Source organism: Oncorhynchus keta, chromosome 26 (genome assembly GCF_023373465.1).
Source record: "Oncorhynchus keta strain PuntledgeMale-10-30-2019 chromosome 26, Oket_V2, whole genome shotgun sequence".
NCBI classification, from domain to species: Eukaryota; Metazoa; Chordata; class Actinopteri; order Salmoniformes; family Salmonidae; genus Oncorhynchus; species Oncorhynchus keta.
This window is the reverse complement of record NC_068446.1, coordinates 6184914-6212837: the sequence shown is the minus strand read 5'-3', so window position 1 is coordinate 6212837 and position 27924 is coordinate 6184914. Positions and strand designations below refer to the sequence as shown.

The 27924-nt window shown below is 43.7% G+C and overlaps 1 protein-coding gene across 1 annotated transcript in view; it reads right to left on the bottom strand.

The window, feature by feature from the left end:
* Positions 1-607: 607 nt before the first annotated feature.
* Positions 608-27924, bottom strand: part of LOC118358866 (KN motif and ankyrin repeat domain-containing protein 4-like) — a 102649-nt gene continuing 75332 nt past the window's right edge. The window contains exons 5-11 of the mRNA XM_052481154.1: positions 21727-22035; positions 20217-20301; positions 18066-18165; positions 17886-17981; positions 17381-17523; positions 16792-16992; positions 608-15714 (exon numbers count right to left, since the gene is read on the bottom strand). Of these exons, the coding sequence (XP_052337114.1) occupies positions 15556-15714; positions 16792-16992; positions 17381-17523; positions 17886-17981; positions 18066-18165; positions 20217-20301; positions 21727-22035 (1093 nt within the window). The 3' untranslated portion in view covers positions 608-15555. The remainder of the gene's footprint in view (positions 15715-16791; positions 16993-17380; positions 17524-17885; positions 17982-18065; positions 18166-20216; positions 20302-21726; positions 22036-27924) is intronic.

Below are 27924 nucleotides of genomic sequence, written 5' to 3'. Positions count from 1 at the left end.
GTTTGCCCACCTCTGCTCTAGGCTGTACTCGCTGCTTCAACAAAGTACTGAGTAAAGGATCTGAATACTTATGTAAATGTGATATTTCAGTTTTATATGTAATATATTTGCTAAAAATTTCTAAAATCCTGTTTTTGTCGTTATGGAGTACTGTGTGTAGATTGATGAGGTACATTTTTGGGGTAAAAAGTCAAGGGGTCTGAATACTTTCTCAATGCACTGTATGGGTCTTTCTGCAAATAATGCGGCCAATGTGTGACATTGGGATCAAAATGTAAAAAAAAAAATGTTTTTATGCAGTTCCAGGTGTATTTAGAGGAATGTTTGCAACGGAACACAGTGTCGTGTCTTTGGCTATGCTGGATTAATTGCTATGACATATTAATCAATAAAATAATTTATCCGTAATTAATATCACCTGATTGAGCTAATCATGTAAATGTAATTAACTAGAGAGTCGGGCACCACAAAATAATATTTATAGAGCTGTTACCTTCCGAATAAACCCTTAAAGATTTAGTAATATTTTACATCAATAGTAGTCAACATTAATCGTCATCTTACTTCAGTCTCATAATTCTGCAAGAATCCAGGCTAACAAGTTGAATCAGCAATACAAAATTGGGTTTAATTATCTATTTACTAAATACCTAACTAATCACACAGAATCACACTTCCACATAATTAAATCATAACTTGATTACAAATTGCTGTCATAAAGGAAAGCGTCCCTAGCGGGCAGAACAGATATGACAGCTTGTTACACAAAGGAAAAGGGTCTGGGTTTGAGTGAAAGAGCGGGAAGACTGAGGAACAAAGGGAAGAAGCTGTGCTATCGTAAATACAGTATCTTATTCATTCTAAATTACCGCCCATTTGGAAAAGGAAAATGCAATAAATATTTATATATACTACAACTTGGATAAGTTGTAGTAACGTCGTTGTGTGGTAGATGGGATACTCTGTCTGTTCCTTCCTAACCTGCGTTTGCAGCTGCGGTCGCTAACTCAATGGCTAGGAGGTATCACTTCTGTCATGAATAAGAGTTCAAAGATCATACCATTCGCAACCAAAGCTCATGCTGATGTTGGCTTCATTCTGTAGTTTTATCTGAACCATTCTGACATGGGATCGTCACCCTCATATCCGCGGAACAGATAGTTATGTTGTCGTCAAGAGCTTATATAGGAAGGAAGAGAAGGGGGTGTCATAGTTTACAACCTCTGTCTCTTCACGTGGGCGGGCCACTGAGTGAGCAGCCCTAACTTATGAAAACCCACATCTCACATTTTAGAAGCTAAAATCACATTTCATCCCATCACAAATAATTTCAAATTCAAACATTTAATGTGAACAACAATTCCATGTGAATACGATAACTCTGATGTGTAGACTTTCCACTGTAGAGTTTATGTAATCTTATCATTGATGAGAATGTCTCAGATGACAACCGAACGGACATCATATTCATTAAGTACCACTGCATATGTTCAATTGTTTGGATTACCAGAATATAGTTAATTTCCCCCACATTCTGACGTTCCCAGAATCTCTACGTTAACCAAGGGGTTTTCAAATGTAACATCAGTAGGTTAGAGAGAGGAAAAAGGGGGAAGAAGTATTTATGACTGTCATAAACCAACCCCCAGGCCAACGTCATGACAACAGGCACAACTGTCTTCGCCGGCATGATGTACAAAATATTTGGTACATTCCTCGAGAACCGCCTTTTTTTAGCATGCGCTATCACAACAGCTGTACATCACTTAACTGTCAATCCGACAATTCCTTCCTGGATGTGTGAGAATTTCACAGCTAAAACTAAATCAGCTGGACACCAAATGTGCATCCAACAAGCATTATGCATAATTATTGAAGAACCATGTTAATGTCAGTATCGATTTCGGTTTTAGGTATCAAGGTAAGGTGACTCTTTCCGTGAGAAGCTTTCGGTTTGCGATTGCATACATCATTTTGGATTTGTGTGCCCACAAAAACTATACAAAAACTATCGGACAGCTAGATACGATTCTTACACGGTTCAAGTGCAATGTCTAAGTTAACTGATTAATGGTTAATATACAGTATGATATAACAACAACACTGACATAAATCCAAGGACAGAAAATATATGTATTATGTCACATGATTTTGGACAAATCTGTCAAGACACGAGGCATGATAAAGGGTTAAACATAGGTTTTAAATCAACTGGTGAATTATCAGATTATTATCATCCGACAGCTGTAAGAAGATGTGCAGCGTAGGAAATCATCACTTCTACCCTAGTTTATCGAAAGACTCCCAATGTATTTCATGGTTTCAGAGTCAGCATCATCATTTGCCCATCATTTTCTTTCATTATCTCCTATTTGAGGAACACAAATGCTTTGCAAGTGTTTGTTCTGTATACTCTGTGTGTTTATGTGCTCGTTCATGTGCTCATGTTTGTGTGCACACGCAAGTGACTGCATGTATGTGAGAGAAGGAGAGAAAAGCACGTTTTGAGTGAAGGCGTGTTATATCATGTGGGGTCGTCCTACTGTACGCACCTTCGTTTTCTATGATCTCCTGTATTAGGAAGCATATTGTTATTTACAGTATATACGGTGTGTGTGCAGGCTTGGTTGTGTGTAGCTGTGTTTGCTTCTTTTTTATGTTTATGTGTGTGTTAAGAAACCGCGGGGGGTTGCTAATGAGAGTTCTCCTTGGGGAGCTTTTACAATGGTTTCTTCAGTGGCTTAGAGTGAATGAGGCCGAATGTTACTGCTGCGGTGCTAAAACCTCACCATTGCACCTGCCAATATGGGAAAACCATCTATTTCAATCTATTTAAGCTTGTTGTGTGCAACAGGGAGGGGCAATTCACTCCTCCAAAAAAAGGAGAGTTGAACATTTCTAGCCTGATGATTGACGTGTTACGCTCAACCCGCTCAACAAAACACCAGAAAATCATTTGACTATTAGATGTTCATTGTTCAACGTTTCACAATATTCAAATGAGAGTTCAGTTCACGTCACAGGGCTGATCTTAAAATGAGGGTCAGACATAAACGAATCACTAACCACGTGAAATAAATAAGAATCTTCAGACATGACTTTGTCAAAGCAACAAAATAACTAGGGCTGTACAATGACAGTGAAAACACGTGAGTATATTAAGGGGTTAGTGGGTTAAAATCTTCCTAGAAGTCACAGAGGGACACGTCAAAATGCTGAATTTAGGCACTTCAGCAACTGCTTATTCACATGGAAAATCTGATTTCTTGAATTACCCATGTGGTCTGTATTAAAGGGCACTTCATTTCATATGACAGGCTTTTAGAATGCAATATTGGCGCATCATTTCTACTTAACATATCAAAGGGACGCAAAAGGCACTTATTTCATGGAATGATCCAGTACATTTGCACATTTGACGTTGGTTGTAATGCTTTCGTCAAGTTTGTTATATGCACATGAAAGACACCCATTTTTGCACCCATTTTATTTTCTACATTTGAATGCATGTTAGTGCTTTTGTGCCAAATATTTCATCAAATTATTTTGTATGGGGAGGTTTTCCAATGCAAGATTTTGTATGCCTATTACAAGACTTGGAGGCATGACGTGTTGGGTGCCTGGATTAGTTTGAGTCTTTTTTGGCCTCCCAGGAGACGGATTATCATGCCAGTTAATGTGTTCTGTTGTGTTCTGTTTTTAAAGGTTAGGCTTGTACACTGCCTGTTCTGCAGTCTTAATGATACTGACATGAGTGAATGTGATGTCAATGAACAGTCGCCATTTTGTTACAATATGATTTGGGCAGTTTTTATATTTGCCTTACATTTGAATTTTAAATATTTTTCTCACAAATACATTACAAATACATGTTGGAATATGTTTGACAAAACATTTTCAAATACATTTTTTCAAATATATTTACCAAAAATATTGATTAATACATGTGAAAATATATTCTAAAATACGTTCTCCAGAATTTTTCTTCCGAATTTTTTAGGAAATATACTGAATGCATTTAACATACACTGAGTAAACCAAACATTAGGAACACCTGCCTAATATTGCATTGCACCCCACTCTTTTACCATAAGAAAAGTCTCAGTTCATTGGGGGGGTCGAAAGTGTCATGACTGTCCTGTGAGGATCCAAAGAGGTCAGATCAAGCTTGGCAATGGATGACAGTAACCAGACCCTCTCTCACCCACAGAGGGGGGAGGAGGGAGCTGGTGGGGGGTTGACACCGCACGCCCTGTTGTAAATGAAAGGAGAGGAGATTCAGGGTCACAAAGGAATGTGCTTTGTCTCCAAAGACTTTTTCCAGCCGAAACTCTAACACGTTCTAAAGCGAATACTGGAACAATATTTCTAATGTAGAATGTGGGGCATGGTCAGAGACGATCTAAAGAATAATGATGTCATTTCGGTTGTTATTTTGTGACGTCAATAAAATTGTTATAAAGGAAATACTGTAACTTGAAAAGGATACCCACTACATGTACAAAATCTCCATCCTCTACGTTGTGCATGAAATATGAAAAATGATTAAAGTAGTTTTGTTAAAATAAGGAACTATCAGAGATAATTTGTTTTTTCTAAGTAAGTAGCCACACCCCGAGTGAGGTCAGAGAGCGTTTCAGCCTGACAGAACCGTCCCTTTCGACCAGAGTGTATAAAAGGATTGGTAAAAAAAAAACATTTAGATCAGAGAGGCGTGTCGCTGCAGCTCATGCCCAAAGTGGTTTGAACTCTGAAATCTAAACACGAGGAAGAGGCGATAGCGTCACCTCCCGGACAATAACTGGTACGGCCGATTAGCTGTCCTATGTAAAGTATCTAGAAAAGGGAATTTAAGTGGGAAGATTCTCCTATTTTTAAGAGAGCGTGAGCGCCCTCGTCTCCTGTCTGACGGGTCGTGTGGAATGGCCCAGACTCGGCGAGGGATCACTACCCCGAGTTCACCTGCCGGTTCCGGGCTGTGTTCGACCACCCACCTGAGTGCCGAACGGCCGGTGAACAGCTAGACGAGGAGCGCTCAGGACTTTGCACTGGAGTTCTGGACCTTGGCCCCAGGGGCAGGGTGGAACGACAGGGCCTTGATGGACCACTATCGTTGTAGCCTCTGGGAGGACATCCGCAGTGAGCTAGCGTGTCGGGACACCACCCTCTCCCTCGATGAACTAATCGACATGTCCATTCGACTGGACAACCTGCTGACTGCCCGCGGGCGTCCAGAATGGGCCCTCCTGATTCCACCTCTAGGCCCTCCCATCTCCATGGAGTTAGGGGGGGGCGCATCGAGGGGGACCGGAGGAGGAGGTGCCTCCTGCACCGGGTGTGGTCGAAGAGGACACACTGCCAATTGGTGCTGGAGGATCTCGTCTGGGAGTCGGGACGGCAAGCAGAGCACTTCTCATTCATCACAGGTGAGTCAGCACCAGACTCACCCAGAGCTTCCTGTCGGCCATATGTTTTTGTTAATTTATTTTCCTGGTTTTTCTCCCTCTCTACAGCATAAGGCGCAAGTCGATTCAGGCGCAGCTGGGAACTTCATGGATCGTGGGCCTCACGTTAAGGCTAGGATTCCCCTGGTGTCGATAGACCAACCTTTCCCCGTGCACGCCTTAGATAGTCGATCATTAGGGTCAGGGCTGGTCAGAGAGGCCACGGTTCCATTGGACATGGTAACGCAGGGGAATCATAAGGAGCGGAATAGTCTCTTCCTTATTGATTCAGCTGCGTTTCCAGTGGTGCTGGGGATTCCCTGGCTGGCTTATCACAATCCGGTGATTTCACGGAGACAGGGGGCTCTCCGGGGGTGGGTAGAGGAGTGTTCAGGCAGGTGCATAAGAGTTTCCATCGGTGCGACAACGGTGGAGAGTCCAGACCAGGTCTCCACTGTGCGCATTCCCTCTTCTGTAAGAAGAAGACAACCCAATTACCACCCCATCGACGAGGGGACTGCACGATAAACCTTCTGGAGAGCGCTGCACTTCCAAGGAGTCACGTGTACCCATTGTCCCAGGAGGAGACAGTGGTTCTGGAGACATACGTCACTGAATCTCTGGGACAGGGGTACATTCGGCCCTCCACGTCACCCGTCTCCTCAAGCTTATTTTTTTGTGAAGAAAAAGGAGGGTGGTCTGTGTCTGTGCATTAATTATAGAGGTCTAAATTCAATCATAGTGGGGTTTAGTTACCCGCTACTGCGGTGGAATCATTTCACGGTGCACACTTCTTCACAAAACTGGACCTGCGAGTGCGTATAACCTGGTGCGTATCCGGGGGGGAGATGAGTGGAAGACCGCATTTAGTACTATATCTGGCCATTATGAGTACCTCGTCATGCCGTATGGGTTGAAGAATGCTCCAGCCGTTTTCCAATCTTTCGTAGATGAGATTCTCAGAGACCTGCACGGGCAGGGAGTGGTAGTGTACATCGATGACATACTGATCTATTCTGCCACACCGCGCATGTGTCTCTGGTGCGTAAGGTACTTGGGCGACTGCTGCAGCATGACCTGTACTTCAAGGCTGAGAAATGTGTTCTCCAAACAAGCCGTTTCCTTCCCGGGTTATCGCATTTCCAACTCTGGGGTGGTGATGGAGTGTTACAGCCATGCGTAATTGGCCGACTCCGACCACGGTAAAGGAGGTGCTGCGTTTTTTAGGGTTTGCCAATTACTACTGGAGGTTTATCCGGGGTTTTGGTCAGGTGGCTGCTCCCATTACTTCAGCAGAGGCGGGCAGAGCTTTCAGTCATCTGAAGGAGCTGTTCACTAACGCATCCAGGCCCCTCTTTGGCGTTCATAGTGGAGGTGGACGCGTCCGAGGCTGGGGTGGCAGCCTGCTATAACAGCCCTTGGGCACGCCACCAAAGCTCCACCCTTGCGCTTTTTTTTCTGAAGAAGCTCGGTACTGCGGGGGACCGGGAGTTGTTAGCTGGATGTCATAAGGTGAATGCACCCATTTGTAAGTCGCTCTGGATAAGAGCGTCTGCTAAATGACTTAAATGTAATGTAAATGTCAAGGCTCTGAAGGTGTGTAAACATTGGCTTGAGGGGGCTAAGCACCCTTTCCTCATCTGGACTGAGCATCGTAATCTCGAGAATATCTGGGCAGCGAGGAGATTGAATCCGCGTCAGGCTAGGTGGGCCATGTTCTTTACCCGTTTTCGTTTCACGATTTCATATGAAGGCCGACTCGCTGTCCCACCTCTATGATACCGAGGAGCGGTCCATCGAGCCGACTCCCATCCTCCCAGCTTCATGTCTGATGGCACCGGTGGTATGGGAGGTGGACGCGGATATCGAGTTGGCGCCACGGCCAGAACCTGCACCCCCTCAGTGTCCAGCAGGGGTTCAGTACGTGCCGCGTAGTGTCCGTGATAGGTTGATTCGATGGGCCCATACACTACCCTCCTCGGGTCATCCTGGCATTGAGAGGACAGTGCGGAGTCTTAGGGGGAGGTACTGGTGGCCCACGTTGGCTAAGTAATTGAGTTTTTATGTACTCCTGCTCTGTGTACGCTCAGAGCAAGGCTCCTCGACACCTGCCTAGAGGGAATTTACAGCCCCTCCCCATTCCACAACGGCCGTGGTCGCACTTGTCGGGCGGATGTCATAAGGTGTATGCACCAATTTGTAAGTCGCTCTGGATAAGAGCGTCTGCTAAATGACTTAAATGTAATGTAATGTAATGTAAATGTGGACTTTCTCACCGACCTTCCCCCATCTTAGGGAAGTACTACGATCCTGGTCGTTGTGGATCGGTTTTCGAAATCCTGCCGTCTCATCCCATTGCCCGGTCTCCCTACGGCCCTGCAGACTGCGGAGGCTCTGTTTACCCATGTCTTCCGGCACTACGGGGTGCCTGAGGACATCGTTTCTGATCGGGGTCCCCAGTTCACGTCCAGAGTTTAGAGGGCGTTCATGGAACAGCTGGGGGTCTCTGTCAGCCTGACCTCGGGTTTCCACCCCGAGAGTAATGGGCAGGGGGAGAGAGTAAACCAGGATGTGGGTAGGTTTCTGCAGTCGTATTGCCGGGACCGCCCTGGTGAGTGGGCGAGGTACTTCCCATGGGCGGAGCTCGCTCAGAACTCCCTTCGGCACTCCTCTACTAACATGTCTCCCTTCCAGTGCGTGTTGGGCTACCAGCCGGTCCTGGCGCCATGGCATCAGAGCCAGACCGAGGCTCCTGCAGTGGAGGAATCGGTGCAGCGCTCGAAGGACACCTGGAGAGCAGAAGAAGAAGAGCGCTGACCAGCACCGCAGTGAGGCCCCCGTGTTCGCACCGGGGGACCGGGTCTGGCTCTCGACCCGAAACCTGCCCCTCCGCCTGCCCTGCCGGAAGCTGGGGTTGCAGTGTGTAGGGCCATTTAAATTCCTGAGGAGGATAAATGAGGTGTGTTATTGGTTACAGCTTCCTACTTATTATCGTATTAACCCCTCGTTTCATGTGTTTCTCCTCAGGCCGGTGGGGGCTGGTCCCCTGCAAGAAGGTGAGGTGCCTGAGGACCCTCCGCCCCCTCTGGACATCGAGGAGTCCCCGGTGTAGACAGTACGTGCCATTCTGGACTCGAGACGCCGGGTGAGGTGCCTACAGTACCTCGTAGACTGGGAGGGGTACGGTCCAGAGGAGAGGTGCTGGGTACTGGTGGGGGACATTTTGGACCCTTCACTTCTGAGGGACTTCCACCGCCTCCACCCGGATCGTCCGGCGCCTCGCCCTCCGGGTCGCCCTCGAGGCGACCCGGGTGGGGGGGTGGGGGGGGTACTGTCACGACAGGCTCCCCTGCCTGTTCGGGCGGTGCTTGGCGGTCGTCGTCGCCGGTCTACTAGACGTCACCGATCCCTTTTCCCTTTTCTGTTGGTTTAGTCTTATTAGTTGCACCTGTTTCTTTTGTGTTTCTTGATTTCTGGTCTATTTAAGCCTGTTAGGCTTAGGTTTGTGCGGGATTATTTTGTGTTCGCTGTCGGTTGTGGATGTATTTTTGTTCTCCGGATCGTTTTGCCCTGTGTGTTTGGGCTGGTCAGTGTTTCTGCGCCCTGTGTTTGGCGTGACCGTTTTGTGCCGGAGAAATAAATAATCTATTATTTAACCCTCTGCTATCTGCGCCTGACTCCTGCCTTCCGCTCCTAGTAACTCGTGACAGATAGGAGAAAACTGAGGATGGATCAACAACATTGTAGTTACTGTATAATACTAACCTAATTGACAGAGCGAAAAGAATGTACAGAATAAAAATGTTCTAACACAAGCATCCGGTTTGCAACAAGGCAATAAAGTAATACTGCAAAAAATATGGCAAAGTGTTATGTTTGTGGCAAATCCAATACAACATATTACTGAGTATCATCAGCATAGTGGTGGCTGCATCATGATATGGAAATGCTTGTGATTAAGGCCTGGGAAGTTTTTCAGGGTAAACATTTTACTGAATGGAGCGAAGCACAGGCAAAATTATAGAGGAAAACCTGGTTCAGTCTGCTTTCCACCAGACACTGGTGGAAAATAAATAACCTAAAACACAAGGCCTAAATAACCTAAAACACAAGGACAAATCTACACAGGAGTTGCTTACCAAGAAGACAGTGAACGAGTGACCGAGTTAGAGTTTTGAGTTAAATCTGCTTGAATATATATGGCAAAACCTGAAAATGGTTTTCTAGCAATGATCAACAAAAAATTTGACAGAGCTTAAAGAATTTTGAAAAAATATAATGGGCAAATGTTGCACAATTCAGGTGTGGAAAGCACTTAGAAACCTACCCAGAAAGACAAAGCAGTAATTGCTGTCAAAGGTGACTCTAACATGTGTTGACTCAGGGGACTGAATACTTATCTAATCAAGATATACTAGTGTTTCATTTTTCATGAATACAAATGTTAGAGTGTTTTGTGTAGATTGTTGACCCCCCCCCCCAAAAAAAATCATAATTAAATTAAATCAATTTGAATCCTACTTTGTAACACAAACAAAATATGGAAAAAGTCATTGGGTTTGAATACTTTCTGAAGTCACTGTACTGCTGGCATTCTGAGGATGCAGAGACACCCTTTACTCTTGTCTTTATCCTGGGGTAACATTACCATCTGCTGGTGCAAACTAGTTTTACACACACACACAAACTACACACTTGTGCACGCATGCACGTGCACACACACTAGTGGGTGCCACATGGCATTTTATTTCCTCTGTGATGTCGCTGGGGTGAGTGGTCTGTCTGGCAGAGTGAAATTGGCTCAGTGAAGGTATTTGACAGGTAGACAGCTGCCTGTGAGGTCAGTATAATACAATGCATTCGGAAAGTATTCAGACCCCTTTGACTTTTTCCACATTTTGTTACATTACAGCCTTATTCTAAAATGGATTAAATTGTCCCCCCCCCTCATCAATCTACACACAATACCCCATAATGACAAAGCAAAAACAGTTTTTTTGACATTTACTCAAAATACTCAGTGTTTTGTTGAAGCACCATTAGCAGTTTACAGCCTCGAGTCTTCTTGGGTATGACGCGACAAGCTTGGCACACCTGTATTTGAAGAGTTTCTCCCATTCTTCTCAGCTGATCCGCTCAAGCTCTGTCAGGTTTAATGTGGAGCATGGCTGCACAGCTATTTTCAGGTCTCTCCAGAGATGTTAGATCGGGTTCAAGTCTGGGTTCTGGCTCAAGGACATTCAAGGACTTGTCCCGAAGCCACTCCTGCGCTGTCTTGATTATGTGCTTAGGGTCGTTGTCCTGTTGGAAGGTGAACCTTCGCCCCAGTCTGAGGTCCTGAGCTCTCTGGAGCATGTTTTCATCAAGGATCTCACTGCACATTGCAGTTCATCTTCCCTCGATCCTGACTTGTCTCCCAGTCCCTGCGGCTAAAAGACAACCCCAAATCATGGGTGCTGCCACCACCATGCTTCACAGTAGGGATGGTGCCAGGTTTCCTCCATACGTGACGCTTGGCATTCAGGCCAAAGATTTCAATCTTAGTTTAATCAGACCAGAAAATCATGTTTCTCATGGTCTGAGAGTTTTTAGGTGCCTTTTGGAAAACTCCAAGCGGGCTGTCATGTTCCTTTTACTGAGGAGTGGCTTCCGTCTGGCCACTCTACCATAATGGCCTGTTTGGTGGAGCGCTGCAGAGACGCTTGTTCTTCTGGAACGTTCTCCCATCTCCACAAAGAAACTCTTGAGCTCTAGCAGAGTGACCATTGGGTTCTTGGTCACCTCCCTGACCATAGACCTTCTCCCCCGATTGCTCAGTTTGGCCGTGAACTCAGCTCTAGGAAGAGTCTTGGTGATTCCATTCTTCTTCCATTTAAGATTGATGGAGGCCACTGTGTTCTTGGGGATCTTCAATGCCGCAGACATTTTTTACTACCCTTTCCCAGATCTGTGCCTCGACACAATCCTGTCTCGGCGCTCTACGGACAATTCCTTCGACCTCATGGCTTGGTTTCTGCTCTGACATGCACTGTCAACTGTGGGACCTTATATAGACAGGTGTGTGCCTTTCCAAATCATGTCCAATCAATTGAATTTACCACAGCTGGACTCCAATCAAGTTGTAGAAATATCTCAAGGATAATCAATGGAAACAGGATGCACCTGATCTCAATTTCGAGTGTCATAGCAAGGGGTCTGAATACTTATGTAATTCCATTTTTACTTAATTTTTTAACATATGTTTTTGCTTTGTCAGTATGGGCTATTGTGTGTAGATTGGCGAGGGGGAAAAAACGTGTTAAATCCATTTTTTAATAACGCAGTAACGTAACAAAATGTGGAGAAAAAAATAAGTGTGCGCTTATTCCTTCAGAGGTTAATGCACCTTAGATGCTAATATCCATTGGATCATCACATTATATACTTCTACCCAATAGTTTCATTTTTATTTAGGAGCAATTCTCTGATTTACAAATGGTTAACATTCAGGCCAATTTGATAGTAGGAATATTACAGGCAGGTACAGCTGTTCACATCTGATTGTGATCAAGTATTACAACAGTCAGTCCTATTGACACAGTACAGTACACAGCCTTGTCCAATAAGAGACGAGCATGAACCACCCAAACAATTAACAGTCACATTGCTTTTTAGAGTAGACCAATCAGCTTATATATACCATCCAGAAGAACCAATACATTCACATATTAAATTCCAACATGTTCATTGGACTATTGGCCCATGCATATACTGTATATTGTAAAAATATAGCATTTTGAATAAATACTAAATATATTTAAGAGCAAATGTCAGACAATACCAGATATATTTTTCACAATACTGTATCTTCAGGTATTTAGCCATATACTTCTTGAACCAGTAGAGGTCAGTCTTCAGCTCCTAAGCCTGGTTTCTGGTGAACAGGTGAGAAAGGCAGCACCACTCCACCTTGTGAGTACAGTCCCTTCCTTTCCTTTAGGACTGGGTTCTTAAAAGACCGGGTATGAAAAATCACATTGCGCCACACACCTCTTCATTTTCTGATAGGCAAGCTAGGATATTCTCATCATGCCATTACTTCACACCAGTGTCCTACACTAAAGCCACCGTTCAATACAGAGAATATGGATGTGGAAGAGAGAGGCGCAATCAACCTAAAACAAAAACGTTCCACTTTGTCCGTTGGGGGGTTACAGAAAATGTTACAACCCTTATTACATTATGGCCAGTGATGGATAATAGTCTACTGCAAGGCTTCCTGTTCTCGGTGGTGTGTTGTACCATAGTATGAATGACACTGTATCTGGAATGTCAAATTGCCTGACACCCTTTGTGCATTTTGTAGCAATTTGTGTGCATACATCATTTAATTTGTAGTCTAAAAGCAGGCAGACAGAGGAAGGGATGCATTTACAGTGGAGTGAGCGAGAGAGTGTGTGTGTGCGTGAGGTGTGTGAGCGACAAAGAGAGAGAGATAGAGCGGGAAAGTAAATTGTTCAGTCGAGTATACAGTTGCTGCAACATACTGCAGTGTAGTAGCCTGTGTAGCTTCTGCGAGGGTTGTTAAATTGCTGCGTGCTGCGTGCTGCATCCGACTGTACAACCTTCATATTGGTAGACGTCTGAGTGAGTCAGTCGTCAGGCGGTACTGACGAAAACCAAGCTTGGATATGTACAGCGTGTGTCAAACAGAGTAAAACAAATTCCATTGCAAAATAAATATACTGTGTGTATTTTATAAAACGCTGTAATAACATTCAGACTTTATGAGTTAAATAAATGGCTCATGTCCAAATATAAAAGAATAGTGATGTCGTTAATAAACACGTTTCCATCCAGTTTTCATGTGAGTAAAGTTAGACCTTATATAAAAAAAAAAACACAACAGCTGTGATGCAAACAGGACATTTCGTAAAAATTGTATAAATGCCAACAGAGAATTTGTTCGTTAGACATGTTGGGATATTTTTGTGTCGGTAAAATGTGTTTTGCGTGAAATGCCGCTGGAAACACCTTTATGCGTAAATACTGATATAACTCGGGAAACCGTACAGTTTATCAGGCTACATATTAAGTCAATTATGATGAACTTCACAGGGTGTTGAAAGTGCGCGCTGTGAACTTGATGTTCTGTTCAAATTAATATCGAGGGTCTTATTCTGGTGTCATGATGATCGATGCTTGACTGCCATTTGACAAATGCAAATATTCTTATCCATAATATTCTCACTGTGTAGATTAGCCTACCCGCAGTGTATCTGCGAGCTGTTGGCAAAACCAGAGTAGGTATATTTGATATTTACGGCAACAGTTTTTGTGTCAAAACTAGTGTAAAATGCGATGGAAACACATTGATTTAGGTTAATGAACGTTTGAACATCTTGAAGAACAATCTGGATTTAATGGCCACGTACTCTTATAATCTCCAACTGGCCAGAAGAAGACTGGCCAGCCTTCAGGGACTGGTACTCTATATTTTCTTCTAGGTTCCGGCCTTTCTAGGGAGTTTTTCCCTTATGCATCTGCATCGCTTCCTGTTTGGGGTTTTAGGCTGGGTTTCTGTATAGCACTTTGTGACATCTGATGGAGAAAGGTATTTATAAATACATTTGATTGATTGCTTAATTGATTGATTGAACTTTTGGCTCCCAACTGGCGCAGCGGTCTAAGGCACTGCATCTCTGTGCAAGAGGAGTCACTACAGTCCCTGGTTCAAATCCAGGCTTTATCCCATCTGGTTGTGATTTGGTGGTGCACAATTGGCCCATGTTGTCGAGGTTTGGCTGGGGTAGGCTGTGATTGTTAATAAGAATTTGTTCTTAACTGACTTGCCTAGTTAAATAAAGGTTAAACATATATCTTTTTTGAAACACACAACAACAAAAAATGTTTGAATTTATGCGAAAATTAAAAATGTTGTGTGCGATTTCCTGCAACAAGTCAGTTTGCTAGAAACTAAAATGTGCATATTTTCTTTATGCGGATTTTATAATATTCACATGAAAATCTGTTGCCAATTGGATGGAAACTTAGATACAGGTATAAAAAGGAAAAACATAGTATTAATAATAAAATGACCGATTGTTAAGGTAGATCATGGGTTTAAGATTATTTTGGCCTGAATAGCTTGTTTTATATTATAAAGCAGCAAACCATCATCCTTCTGTTGGCTTCTGCCCTCTTCCTGGATCACCTGTCAATCACCACTGTCGCCACTGCTACTGGGTTTTTTAGTGTCACATTGGCTGGCTGCCAAACAGTTGACACATTATTCCCACTCCCTAAATGTTGGCAGAAATGTGAAGAATGTGTGCTATTCTGGTTCCGTGGGGCTCCGGTCCAATAGGCCTATCTGTGAGCTGAGCTCTGGTCGTTGGGGCTCCGGTCCAATAGGCCTATCTGTGAGCTGAGCTCTGGTCGGTGGGGCTCCGGTCCAATAGGCCTATCTGTGAGCTGAGCTCTGGTCGGTGGGGCTCCGGTCCAATAGGCCTATCTGTGAGCTGAGCTCTGGTCGGTGGGGCTCCGGTCCAATAGGCCTATCTGTGAGCTGAGCTCTGGTCGGTGGGGCTCCGGTCCATTAGGCCTATCTGTGAGCTGAGCTCTGGTCGGTGGGGCTCCGGTCCAATAGGCCTATCTGTGAGCTGAGCTCTGGTCGGTGGGGCTCCGGTCCATTAGGCCTATCTGTGAGCTGAGCTCTGGTCGGTGGGGCTCCGGTCCAATAGGCCTATCTGTGAGCTGAGCTCTGGTACGTGGGGAGATATAGGCAGTGGTGGTGAATACAGCCTTTGTCTGTCCTCCAGACAGTCTGGAAAAGAGTATAGTCCATGACAGTGGAGGCTGGTGGGAGGAGCTATAGGAGGACGGGCTCATTGTAATTGCTGCATTTGAATGAATGGAATGGAGTCAAACATGTGGTTTCCATATGACTGATCAGTTTGACACCGTTCCATTGATTCCACTCCAGCCATTACAATGGGCCCGTCCTCCTATAGCTCCTCCCACCAGCCTCCTCTGGTCCAGAGAAAGGGGTTTGGGGTATAGTGGGTCCAGGGTGTGGGTGGGTCCGGGGCTGGGGTAGGGTAGGGGTTAGAGAGGGGCTACTGGAGGGGGCTCAGAGGAGAGAGGCTGTGGTGGTGGTGATGATGGTGGCAGAGGTGGTGGTAGAGGGGTTGGAGGCCTGGGTGGTGGTGGAATCTGAGTGGCTCTTGAGTAGGTCAACTATCTCAGCGTGGGAGGACGCTACCGCCACCGACAGAGCCCTCTGACCATTCTAGAGAGAGAGAGAGAGAGAGAGAGAGGGAGAGAGAGGCAAAGGCAGAGGCGGAGAGAGAGAGAATGTTGATTCACTTTTAGAGAAAACAAAAACAGTGTGGGTCAATCATGTTTGAACAGTGAACACTGTCCTCTCCACTAGCCAGACAATGTGTGCTTTTGACCCCTCCCTCGCTCCCTCCCCTTCCCACAGTAGGACCAACAGGAGAAACAGGAGACCTGGGTAATGAGCGTACAGGCAAAACCTACACCCCAAAAAAGGTTATCGTCACAATGGGCCAGTTGTGCAATGGATAATGTGTCGGAATCGTAAGATTCTCGGTTCGATTCCTGGCTGGCTTGTGGGACGAGAGTGAGAGCAGGATAATACCATGTCAGGACCATGGGAAAGGAAAAGATAGAGAGAGTGATATTTGCAGCCTGTCTGCCACAGCACCACACCCACACGGCGATGTCTGGGGTTCCAGGGTCTACTTTGCCCTGGAGGCCTCGCACAAGGTCTGATTCCAGCCATAGCCGCCACGCAATTCGCATACAGACACCTCGACACATCCTGTACAGTGTAATACCTTCTAGGAGGGATTAGTGTGTCAAACCCAGAGAGACTTCACTACAAACCAGTCATTAACCTAGAAGCTGGATGCCCATGCTGCTATCGCTCGGTGGAGGTAAAATAGGATAGTGTGCTTCTGGTCAATTCCCCGCAGCTCAAAGGTTAGGGGGATTTGACATCCTCTGCGGGTCTCTGTACTCTTTCAATTAAATGAACATGATGCACTTCACAGTGTTAGCCATGTGGTGGCACTGTTGTGTTGTTTTGAAATATTGGGAAGTCCAAAAAGTAACTGTACTTCATGTATTACAGGGGGCTGCTGAGGGGATAACGGCTCATAATACGGAACAGGAACAAATGGAAACCACGTGTTTGATCCCATTGAATCTTCTCCAGACGTTACCATCAGTCCATTCTCCCCAATTAAGGTGCCACCAATCTCCTGTGGTATGTATGTGTTCATGTTTTTGTGTATGCCCTGATGTGTGTATGTGTACAGCATGTGTGTGCGTGCGTTCCTACCTTGTCTGTGAGGCTGGTGTCACAGTGGCCAGACTCCAGTAGCACCCGAGCGATCTCGGTGTGACCGTGCTCACACGCGCACATGAGTGCGGTCGAACCGTCTTTGTCCTGAATGTTGAGGTCAGCCTGGCAGCTCAGCAGCAACCGCACCATGGCTGTACGACCATGGCTGACCGATAGCATCAGAGCCGTCTGCCCTGCCTTAGAAGCAGGGAGAGAGAGAGAGAAGTAAGAGAAAAGGAGAGAGCACAGGAAGGAAACAATGTATGTTTGTGGTAGGAAGAATGAGTGTGAGGAAGAGAGTCAAGTACACTGTGACTGGGTGAGTAGGTTTGTATTGAGTATAGGTATTTTTTGTTAAATATATATACCTTTTTTGGGGCACACAAGAAAAGAGGTACAAATAAAAGGGCTTGTAGGTCACTGCAGGTGTTTCAATGTCTATAGATTGGCTTGTACAGGAGATAGCTGAGTGAATGTACAGTCTGTGACTGCCTGAGTGCAGGTTAGTGTGTTCATCTGTGAGTGTACAATATGTGTGTGTGTGAGTGTGTGTGTGTGGAGGCACATGTGCACATGTTTTGTGTACCTGGCTAGCGCGGGCATTGACATCTCCCTGTCTCAGTAGCTGCAGAGCCACCTCCATGTCCTCTGATCCATCAGCAGCTGTTAGGGAGGCCAGCATCACGGCTGTGTAGCCCGCCTTGTTCAGGATGTCCACCTCACACAGACCTACCACACACACACACACACACACACACACACACACACACACACACACACACACACACACACACACACACACACACACACACACACACACACACACACACACACACACACACACACACACACACACACACACACACACACAAACAAACAGTACACAAAACCGTGCTCAAGCGTGCCGTGGGCACATACAAACTCACAGGCCATTTCAAGTCAATAGCGAAGGACTCGATGAGGGAAAAGGGGGTATGGAGGGGGGAAAAAGGCGCACTGGAGAGACTGAGAAGAAGGGGTGAGAGAGAATTGAATTGGTTGATGAGAGTGAGGGTGAGGGTGTTAGAGAGAGGTGTATGGTTGTCCCGTACCGGTGTCCAGCAGCAGTTTGACCACAGGGAAGTTGGAGTGGGACACGCTGTAGTGGAGCGCTGTGTTGCCGTTGCCGTCGGCCAGGTTTGCCGTCGGCCAGGTTCACGAGTCCTTCTGACTGGACACAGGAACCACTCCTGGTACAACACCATCAGGCATGTGATAGAGGCGATGCCCACCTCTCTCCACACCACAGGTCTCTGTGACTGTGTCAGCCAGAGAGTCCTTCTGACTGGACACACGGAACCACTCCTGGTACAACACCATCAGGACATGTCTCTGATAGAGGGAGAGAACACACACACTATGACACACACACTCTCCTGGTACAACACCATCAGGACATGTCTCTGATAGAGGGAGAGAACACACACACTATGACACACACACTCTCCTGGTACAACACCATCAGGACATGTCTCTGATAGAGGGAGAGAACACACACACACACACAGTGTTGTACTGGGATGTGGACATGAAGCTAGGGTTAGGGTTGTAGTTGAGGCTAGGGTTAGGGTTGGACTGGGATGTGGACATGAAGCTAGGGTTAGGGTTATGGGTGGGTTTAGGGTTTTAGGGTTTAGCCGAGGTGTGGAATTCAAGGTAGGGTTAGGGTTCACGTTTTGATAGCACTTGTACTTGTACCCAGTTTTTATTGAAAGCTAAAAAATGAGGTACATAGTGGGAAGACCACGCTGTTTATGGATCGCATACAATACCAGTCAAAATATTGCACACACCTACTCATTCCCGGGTTTTTCTTTATTTTGACTATTTTCTACATTGTGGAACAATAGTGACGACATCACAACTATGAAATAACACATATGGAATCATGTAGTAACCCAAAAGTGTTAAACAAATCCAAATATATTTTAGATTCTTCAAAGTAGCCTTGATGACAGTTTTGCACACTCTTGGCGTTCTCTCAACCAGCTTCATGAGGAATGCTTTTCCAACAGTCTTGAAGGAGTTCCCACATACGTATGCCGAGCACTTGTTGGCTGCTTTTCCTTCACTCTGCCTTCCAACTCATCTCAAACCATCTCAATTGGGTTGAGGTCGGGTGATTGTGGAGGCCAGGTCATCTGATGCAGCACTCCATCAATCTCCTTCTTGGTCAAATAGCCCTTACACAGCCTCGAGGTGTGTTTTGGGTCATTGTCCTGTTGAAAAACAAATGATAGTCCCACTAGGCGCAATCCAGAAGAGATGGCATATCGCTGCAGAATGCTGTGGTAGCTATTCTGGTTAAGTGTGCCTTGAATTCTAATTAAATCACTGACAGTATCACCAGCAAGGCACCCCCACATCATAACACCTCCTCCTCCATGCTTCATGGTGGGAACCACACATGCGGAGATCATCCGTTCACCTACTCTGCGTCTCACAAAGACACAGTGGTTGGAAACAAAAATCTCACATTTGGACTCATCAGACCAAAGGACAGATTTCCACCAGTCTAATGTCCATTGCTCCTGTTTCTTGGCCCTAGCCAGTCTCTTCTTATTATTGGTGTCCTTTAGTAGTGGTTTCTTTGCAGCAATTTGACCATGAAGGCCTGATTTACACAGTCTCATCTGAACAGTTGATGTTGAGATGTGTCTGTTACTTGAACTCTGTGAAGCATTTATTTGGGCTGCAATCTGAGATGCAGTCAATTGCTGATTTCTGAGGCAGGTAACTCTAATGAACTTATCCTCTGCAGCAGAGGTAACTCTGGTTCTTCCTTTCCTGTGGAGGTCCTCATGAGAGCCAGTTTCATCATAGCGCTTGATGGTTTTTGTGACTGCGCTTGAAGAAACTTTCAAAGTTCTTGAAATGTTCCTTATTGACTGACCTTCATGTCTTAAAGTAATGGTGGACTGTTGTTTCTCTTTGCTTATTTGAGCTGTTCTACAATCCTACCTTGTCACAACACAACTGATTGGTTAAGAAAGAAAGAAATTCCACAAATTACTTTCAACAAGGCACACCTGTGTATTGAAATGCCTTCCAGGTGACTACCTCATGAAGCTGGTTGAGAGAATGCCAAGGGTGAGTGTGTAAAGTTGTCATCAAGGCAAAGGGTGGCTACTTTGAATCTCAAATGTAAAATATATTTTGATTTGTTCAATTTATTTAACATTTTTGTTGGCTACTACATGATTCCATATGTGTTATTTCATAGTTTTGATGTAGTAAAAATAGTTTAAAAAAAGTACAAATAAAGATACTCCCTTGAATGAGTAGGTGTGTCCAAACTTTTGACTGGCACTGTATGTGAAGAGGGTGTCGGCCTTAACCACGATTAACCTCAGGCACGACAGTGTGAAGGGAACCGTTCTTACCATTTCCTTATCGGGGGCCACCACCTCTGCCATACGACCCTCAATGTAGTCACACGCTTCCATGAAGCCCTTATCGATCGTCTCCCTGTGTGAACATGGCAGAACTATAAGTTATCTTTCATGGCAATTCATATTGACAGACAGACGTATGTGGTGGTGAAATGGTCTGGATTAGATTAGCATGAACCGGAGAAGGGAAATCGAGTCCCTCAAAACAATGCCAGGCCTAATCATACAGTACAGCAAAAAGCATCCAACGGTAGCATAATGCAAAGCACATTACCTTATGCAACATGATCGCTTACATCGCTTGGACACTACGTTTACCGAGACTATAAATAAAGAGAAAGATACACTTGTGTGACGATGACTCATCGAAAGCAATAAACGCGCAACTGTACATTTCCTATCTCTTCACTGTGGCACCTTATCCACTGTGGTAATATGTAAGCATGGCATGTCTGTCTTCTCGTCGCGCTGCTGCATGTAATGATGTCAACGACAACGTAGAGCCCACATGATGTCACGCCTGCTCCTTCCTGACTAACACAGACAGAACAACCCCTGGGGGCTTTTCTGAGACAGAGGTCAAAGGTCAACATATGCAACACATCCTCCATGGAACTGAATCACACTTTAGTGTGTGTGTGTGTGTGTGTGTGTGTGTGTGTGTGTGTGTGTGTGTGTGTGTGTGTGTGTGTGTGTGTGTGTGTGTGTGTGTGTGTGTGTGTGTGTGTGTGTGTGTGTGCATACATGTGTGTATATGTCTGGTATGTCAGCAGCGGAAGGGGCCGGGCCCCATCAGTGCGGTGGATGGCTGATATATTAAAGCCTCACTCAGCACCTGTCTCATTGTGGTCTAATTGGGCCCTGAAGGCTCTATACTGTAGGTTCCAGGCTTTACTCAGCTGGGCCTCACCTGAAGAAAGCCCTGGATCAAGGTTGTCCCTAATGAATGTAAGAGGTGTGCTGTGCCATCTTGTGGACTGGTTGCAGCACTATGTAAAAAAAAAGGAATTTTTTGCTCTAGATGACAGGAAATGGCAGTTACAGGTGTTAAAACATGTACATATCTGGTATTACCCCTCTCTGGGCTTTCCTTGGAAATATGTCAATTTGTTGATTGAAAAGTTATTGTAAATATTGTAGGTCATTTATATTTTTTCTTGCTCCCTTGTAATTATCCGTGTTTTCATTTTATATCTGTTTTTGTGATGCGTCCACTTTCTTTTGTTTCCCAGAGCATCAATTGAAGGGTGTTGCTCTACTCTGTTGCGGCAAAACCGCGTGCGGTTCTCATTTCAGAAGTCATCCACTCTGGATGATATTTAATGAAACAATGTGGGTAAAGAACCTTGGTCAAGAACTGCCTGGTGGCTGGCCCACTGTGGGAGTCAAACAACACATGTTCTGGTCACCAACTTCTCTATCTCACTACTTAAATAATCATATATTTTTTGATAATCCATTTCCCCGCACATCCACACTCTCCTTCTATCTCCCTACACACCCTGATGATGCAGCTGGCTGCTCCTCCAGGAGTGCCTGGCTGTTCTCTGGGTCTTGAGAGTCTTCATGGACCTCCGTCTCCCCAGCCTGGGCCCCTGCTCCCTGGGGCTCGTCCTCTGTAGCTGTGGCCTCCCCCTGGCCCTGAGCTGCTCCAGCTCCCTCCTCCTTCTCCCGCTCCTCCTCAGGCTCAGAGCTGTCCACCTCCTCCTCCTTCTCCCGCTTCTCCTCAGGCTCAGAGCTGTCCACCTCCTCCTCTACCTCCCCCTTCTCCTCCTCACTGGATTCCTCCTCACTTGAGGTAGTCTCATACCTGGACATTAACAACAGCACAAACAGCATCAGTGAGAGTACAGATGTTGGAAGAGCATTGAATTGATCAAATAAGTCCATTCAGCCCCATGTGGGCTGGCCATTGGCCTAACATAACATTTTTGTGTAACATCTTGGAATCACTAACATCTGTGACCAGTGAGAACATGGCTTGGGGAAGACGGTTCATGGAAAGGCACATATTTAGATGGTACTTCATGAAAAGGTATGTGTGTTTGTAAGTTTTTGTCACTGTCAAGGAACTTCTATAGGGCCCTTGATCAGAAAGACTATAGGTCAGATAGGCTAAGGTCTGGCATGGAATAGTGTTCCTTCATGGATGTTTGTGGACCTTTTGTTCAGGGGCCACAGAATTCCAGAAGGAGAAGGGCAAATAGAGGCAGTGTAAGGAGAGGTCATGGGATCAGGGTCTGAAGGAGGGAGGGAGGTCTGTGCTATGTTCTCATGGCAATGTGTGTGTGTGTTCTTAAAGTTGGGTTGTGATGAGGGACAAGGAGGGTATGGACGGAGAAAACATCTGAACAGTGGTATTCAGCATGCACTTCCTGGTATGGGTCAAAGGTTAGGGGCAACCATAACCAGGCTATTACATTTTTTATATGACACAGTGAACCCTTTAAAAAAGGTGAGATTTTTTTCCATTCACAGAACAGCTAATTAGAAATAATATACAGTAGAAGTTAGAAGTTTACATACACTTAGTTTGGAGTAATTAATACTAATTTTTCAACAATTCCACAAATTTCTTGTTAACAAACTATAGTTTTGGCAAGTCGGTTAAGACATCTACTTTGTGCATGACACAAGTCATTTTTCCAACAATTGCTTACAGACAGATTATTTCACTTATAATTCATTGTATCACAATTCCAGTGGGTCAGAAGTCTACATACACTAAGTTTACTGTGCCCACACATTTTCTATAGGATTGAGGTCAGGGCTTTGTGATGGCCACTCCAATACCTTGACTTTGTTGTCCTTAAGCCATTTTGCCACAACTTCGGAAATGTGTTGGAGTCATTGTCCATTTGGGAGACCCATTTGCGACCAAGCTTTAACTTCCTGACTGATGTCTTGAGATGTTGCTTCAATATTTCCACATAATTTTCCTCCCTCATGATGCCATCTATTTTGTGAAGTGCACCAGTCCCTTCTGCAGCAAAGCACCCCCACAACATGATGCTGCCTCCCCCGTTCTTCACGGTTGGGATGGTTTCTTCAGCTTGAAAGCCTCCACCTTTTTCCTCCAAACATAACGATGGTCATTATGGCCAAACAGTTCTATTTTTGTTTCATCAGACCAGAGGACATTTATCCAAAAAGTACGATCTTTGTCCCCATCTGCAGCAAACCGTAGTCTGGCTTTTTTATGGCAGTTTTGGAGCAGTGGCTTCTTCCTTGCTGAGTGACCTTTCAGGTTATGTCGATATAGGACTCGTTTTACTGTGGATATAGATACTTTTGTACCTGTTTCCTCCAGCATCTTCACAAGGTCCTTTGCTGTTGTTCTGGGTTTGATTTGCACTTTTCGCACTAAAGTACTTTCATCTCTAGGAGACAGAACGCGTCTCCTTCCGGAGCGGTATGACGGCGTTGTGGCCCCATGGTGTTTATACTTGCGTACCATTGTTTGTACAGATGCACGTGGTATCTTCAGGCGTTTGGAAATTGCTCCCAATGATGAACTAGACTTGTGGAGGTCTACATTTTTTTCTGAGGTCTTGGCGGATTTCTTTTGATTTCCCCCTGATGTCAAGCAATGAGGCACTGAGTTTGAAGGTAGGCCTTGAAATACATCCACAGGTACACCTCCAATTAATAATAATAATAATAATATATGCCATTTAGCAGACTTTTATTGACTAAAATTATGTCAATTAGCCTATCAGAAGCTTCTAAAGCCATGACATCCTTCTCTGGAATTTTCCAAGCTGTTTAAAAGCACAGTCAACTTAGTGTATGTAAGCTTCTGGCCCACTGGAATTGTGATACAGTGAATTATAAGTGAAATAATCTGTCTGTAAACAATTGTTGGGAAAATTACTTGTGTCATGCACAAAGTAGATGTCCTAACCGACTTGCCAAAACGAGTTTTAATGACTCCAACCTAAGTGTATGTAAACTTCCAACTTCAACTGTATTTATAAAAAATATAAATGGGGGATTGGAAATCATGCAGGCAATTACATTGATAGAATTCACAAACTATTTGCAATATTAAAGATGTTCCACCCCCTAAATTAAAAAAATAAATAAATTTAAAAACATCTTCAGAAATGTTAATTTTGATCAGCTTACACAATTATAATAGTTTGTTGCATCATGATATACGAGTCTCCCTTTGAGCTGTTATCTGAATGAACCTCATCAGGTAAGAAATCAAAGAATCAGTACATCAGTAGATCCATTATGATTGTGTTGTCTGTTATAGTTTTAATGAGAAGGGCGTGCTGCTGTCTGCTGTCACGCCCAGCAATGTGTTATGGCCAGGCTATAGTAATTATATAGTAATTAAGTGTGTGCTGGTGGGAGGGCCAGTCAGCAGGTAGTGTATTTTTTGCACATGGGAATGTGTGAAACTTACTCCTCAGCCTGAAGTGTCCCCATTTGTGCCAGCAAATAGCTAGCTTTTTGCGTGGCAGTGACTGGTAAGAAGCGGAGGATGGTCACATGTGCTAGCAAGGCAGAGGTCCTGGGTTTGAGCCTTGGTGTGAGCTGAATCAGGCGGAAGCTGTACTGGCTAAGTCATTTACATGTACTAACTATAGCACTCATGCTAAGTCGTTTACTTATACTAACTCTACCACTAATGCTAAGTCCTTTATTATACTAACTATAGCATTAATGCTAAGTCCTTTACTTATACTAACTCTACCACTAATGCTAAGTCCTTTATTATACTAACTATAGCATTAATGCTAAGTCCTTTACATATACTAACTCTACCACTAATGCTAAGTCCTTTATTATACTAACTATAGCATTAATGCTAAGTCCTTTACATATACTAACTCTACCACTAATGCTAAGTCCTTTATTATACTAACTATAGCATTAATGCTAAGTCCTTTACATATACTAACTCTACCACTAATGCTAAGTCCTTTATTATACTAACTATAGCATTAATGCTAAGTCCTTTACATATACTAACTATATCACTCATGCTAAGTCCTTTACTTATACTAACTATAGCACTAATGATAAGTCCTTTATTATACTAACAATAGCATTAATGCTAAGTCCTTTACTTACACTAACTATAGCACTCATGCTAAGTCCTTTACTTACACTAACTATAGCACTAATAATAAGTCCTTTATTATACTAACAATAGCATTAATGCTAAGTCCTTTACTTACACTAACTATAGCACTCATGCTAAGTCCTTTACTTACACTAACTATAGCACTAATAATAAGTCCTTTATTATACTAACAATAGCATTAATGCTAAGTCCTTTACTTATAATAACTATAGCACTCATGCTAAGTCCTTTACTTATACTAACTATAGCACTAATGCTAAGTCCTTTACTTATACTAACTATAGCACTAATGCTAAGTCCTTTACTTATAATAACTATAGCACTCATGCTAAGTCCTTTACTTATACTAACTATAGCACTAATGCTAAGTCCTTTACTTATACTAACTATAGCACTAATGCTAAGTCCTTTACTTATAATAACTATAGCACTCATGCTAAGTCCTTTACTTATACTAACTATAGCACTAATGCTAAGTCCTTTACTTATACTAACTCTACCACTAATGCTAAGTCCTTTATTATACTAACTATAGCACTCATGATAAGTCCTTTACTTATAATAACTATAGCACTAATGCTAAGTCCTTTACATATAATAATTATAGCACTAATGCTAAGTCCTTTACATATAATAATTATAGCACTAATGCTATGTCCTTTACATATACTAACTATAGCACTCATGATAAGTCCTTTACTTATACTAACTCTACCACTAATGCTAAGTCCTTTACTTACACTAACTATAGCACTAATGCTAAGTCCTTTACATATACTAACTATAGCACTAATGCTAAGTCCTTTACTTATAATAACTATAGCACTAATGCTAAGTCCTTTACTTACACTAACTATAGCACTAATGCTAAGTCCTTTACATACACTAACTATAGCACTAATGCTAAGTCCTTTACATATAATAACTATAGCACTAATGCTAAGTCCTTTACATATAATAATTATAGCACTAATGCTAAGTCCTTTACTTATAATAACTATAGCACTAATGCTAAGTCCTTTACATATAATAATTATAGCACTAATGCTAAGTCCCTTATTACTATATAATGCTAACTATAGCACTAATGCTAAGTCCTTTACTTATAATAACTATAGCACTAATGCTAAGTCCTTTACTTATACTAACTATAGCACTAATGCTAAGTCCTTTACATATAATAATTATAGCACTAATGCTAAGTCCTTTACATATAATAACTATAGCACTAATGCTAAGTCCTTTACTTATACTTACTATAGCACTAATGCTAAGTCCTTTACATATAATAATTATAGCACTAATGCTAAGTCCTTTACTTATACTAACTATAGCACTAATGCTAAGTCCTTTACTTATACTAACTATAGCACTAATGCTAAGTCCTTTACTTATACTAACTATAGCACTAATGCTAAGTCCTTTACATATACTAACTATAGCACTAATGCTAAGTCCTTTACATATAATAATTATAGCACTAATGCTAAGTCCTTTACTTATACTAACTATAGCACTAACGCTAGGCTAGCCTGTTCTCATCACACAGACAGGAGAGAGGCCTTTGACAATCAGAACACAGCTAAATCAGAGAGCATCACACACATACACACACAATCATGCACACACACACACACAGTGTCAGAGTGAGGGCAATGTGTCTATGGGACAGACAGGATGAAAGATGGAGCAGATAGACAAACAGAGAAAGAGTGAGCAGAAGGCCAGAACACCACAGGCTGCGTGAGGAGTGTGAAGAAATACAGATGCCGTATCTTAATCTGATCATACCATTGCAGGAATTTTCCTGCACATTTCAGTCTTGATTTGCCCTAATGAAAATTAAGATTAAGATTAAAATAACTTTATTGGTTGCACACAAGGTCCAACCGAAATATTACTTCTGCTTTTAACCCACCCCTCTGAAAGACACACACATATATAGACATGCAGTTGATTTGGATGGGTGCGAGGGGCTGCCACAATGTGCGCCCGGGGAGCTGTTGTTGTGGGGGGTTAAAAGGGAAAGGGGGATACTTAGTTGTCCGACTGAATGTAACTGAAATGTGTCTTCCGCATTTAACCCAACCCCTCTGAATCAGTTAAGTGCCTTGCTCATGGTTTCTGGCTCGCCTCTCTAACTGCAAGGCTACCTTACAGAAAATGTCCATTAAAACAACATAACAATACATTTCCCTGCTGTGTGAAACTGGCTAAAATTAAGATATGGCATCTGTAGTGTTCTACAATGGGCTGGTCAAAACAAGCCTTGTGTGCCTATGTTTGTCCTGTACAACCGTGCTCCTTCCGCAGGTGCTGAAATTCAGACTTTTAATGCAAACTTGTAACAAATACAACCAACTTTTTTCAGATTTGTGTTGCTCAATTCCGCGTGAATGCACGTGTGCCAACTGAATCGTAGTTTACGTGCAAATGAGGAAAAAGTCGGTGGTTGTTTTCAATAAAAGTTTGAATTAAAAGTCTGAATTTCAGCACCCCGTGGAAGATCCACGGTTGTACAGGACAAACATAGGCACAGGTAAGCATTTTCAGAATTGATTCGTGTTGATTGAAGGTGACTCAATGTTGTTGCTAGAAAAT